At 19.7% G+C, this 1,477-nt stretch overlaps 1 protein-coding gene across 1 annotated transcript in view; it reads right to left on the bottom strand.

The window, feature by feature from the left end:
• Positions 1 to 31: 31 nt before the first annotated feature.
• Positions 32 to 1,477, bottom strand: part of PGSY75_1231800 (putative asparagine-rich protein) — a gene marked incomplete at both ends in the record, with an annotated part of 5,124 nt that continues 3,678 nt past the window's right edge. The window contains one exon of the mRNA XM_018786891.1: positions 32 to 1,477. This exon is cut by the window's right edge and continues 3,678 nt beyond it. Coding sequence (XP_018640756.1) covers positions 32 to 1,477 — 1,446 coding nt within the window.

Below are 1,477 nucleotides of genomic sequence, written 5' to 3'. Positions count from 1 at the left end.
TATATATATATATATGTGGAATATTTCATTTTTAAAAAAAGTTTACATAATTGTTTGTAAAATTCTGATCAGTATCTATGTGTGATGATGCATGAAAGGGGTAACTTAGAAAATTTTTGTTATCCTCATCATTAACTTTGATGATATCATAATCTCTCATTTTATCATCATTTTTTTTGATACCTTGAAAATTTTCATCAAAATTGCTATAATTATTATTTAAGTTTAAATCATTCATAAAATTTTTTGGATTTAAAGTACTTCTATATAGAGAATTATTATTATTATTATTATTATTCATATTAATGTTAGAACTATTGTTATGATTACGTTTTATATTTTCAAGATGTGTATAATTATCATTAATTGTAGCATCCATATGAAAAGTTGTATTTTGATTATTTTTCATATTAGAATTTGGACTAGGCATTTCACAAGAATTATAATAGTTAGTAAATAAATTTTTCTTATTATTGTTATGTAAGTTAAATTTGTCATCTTGATAATAATTAAAATCATCTAATACGATAGCACCATTAGTAGGAGTACTACTATTAAAACTAGATAAATGATGAAGCTTATTATTATTACTACTATTTAATTGTAAATTAGTATGTGTAAAATCATCTTGAAATATATTACTATTATTATTATTATTGTTGTTATGATTATCATCATCATCATTTGTTTGATTAAAATTCATCATATAATTTTGTTCTTCACAATTCATAACATTATTATATGTAAATTTGTCAATAGTTGTTTGATATTCTCTCATTTTATTCATATTATTATTATTGGATGTAGAAGACACAACTGTAAGTAATGTATTTTCATTAAGTGAAGGAAAATTTTTTGGATATGTATGTCTTTGTAATAAATTTGAATTTGTTGTTGTTAAAAAAGCTTCGTTATTATATGTATGTTTTTCTTCATATTCCATATCTATATCATTAATAAAATCTATATTAATTAAATTTTTCAAATCATCTTTTAAATCCTCATTATTTATATATTTTTCATTTAATAATTCTTCATTCAATTTATTATTATAAGTGTTTAAACATTTTAATTGATTAACTCTTTGTCCACAATTTGAAAATGTATTACTACCATTATTATTATTATTCAAATAGCTATTTTTATAATTTAATAAAAGTAAATTATTTTCCTTTTTACTATTTATATCTGTATTATTATTTAAAGGATTAACATATGTAACATTTTTATCAGTATGCCCGTTCATATTATTATTACCATTAATATTATTACCACTCATATTATTACCATTAATATTATTAATATTTTCAGTATTACTATTGTATGAAATATATGGTTCATTCAATAAGTTCATATTATTCCCACTGCTTGTAAGAGAAGCATAGTGTGTATTTTTCTTAAGATTAAAATTATTTGTCAAAAAATCCTTATTGACATTATTCATATTATTGTTGCTTAAAAGATTATTATTCATTAT

This window comes from Plasmodium gaboni, chromosome 12 (assembly GCF_001602025.1).
Source record: "Plasmodium gaboni strain SY75 chromosome 12, whole genome shotgun sequence".
NCBI classification, from domain to species: domain Eukaryota; phylum Apicomplexa; class Aconoidasida; order Haemosporida; family Plasmodiidae; genus Plasmodium; species Plasmodium gaboni.
The sequence above is the reverse complement of the archived record's forward strand: the minus strand, read 5'-3'. Positions and strand labels throughout refer to the sequence as shown.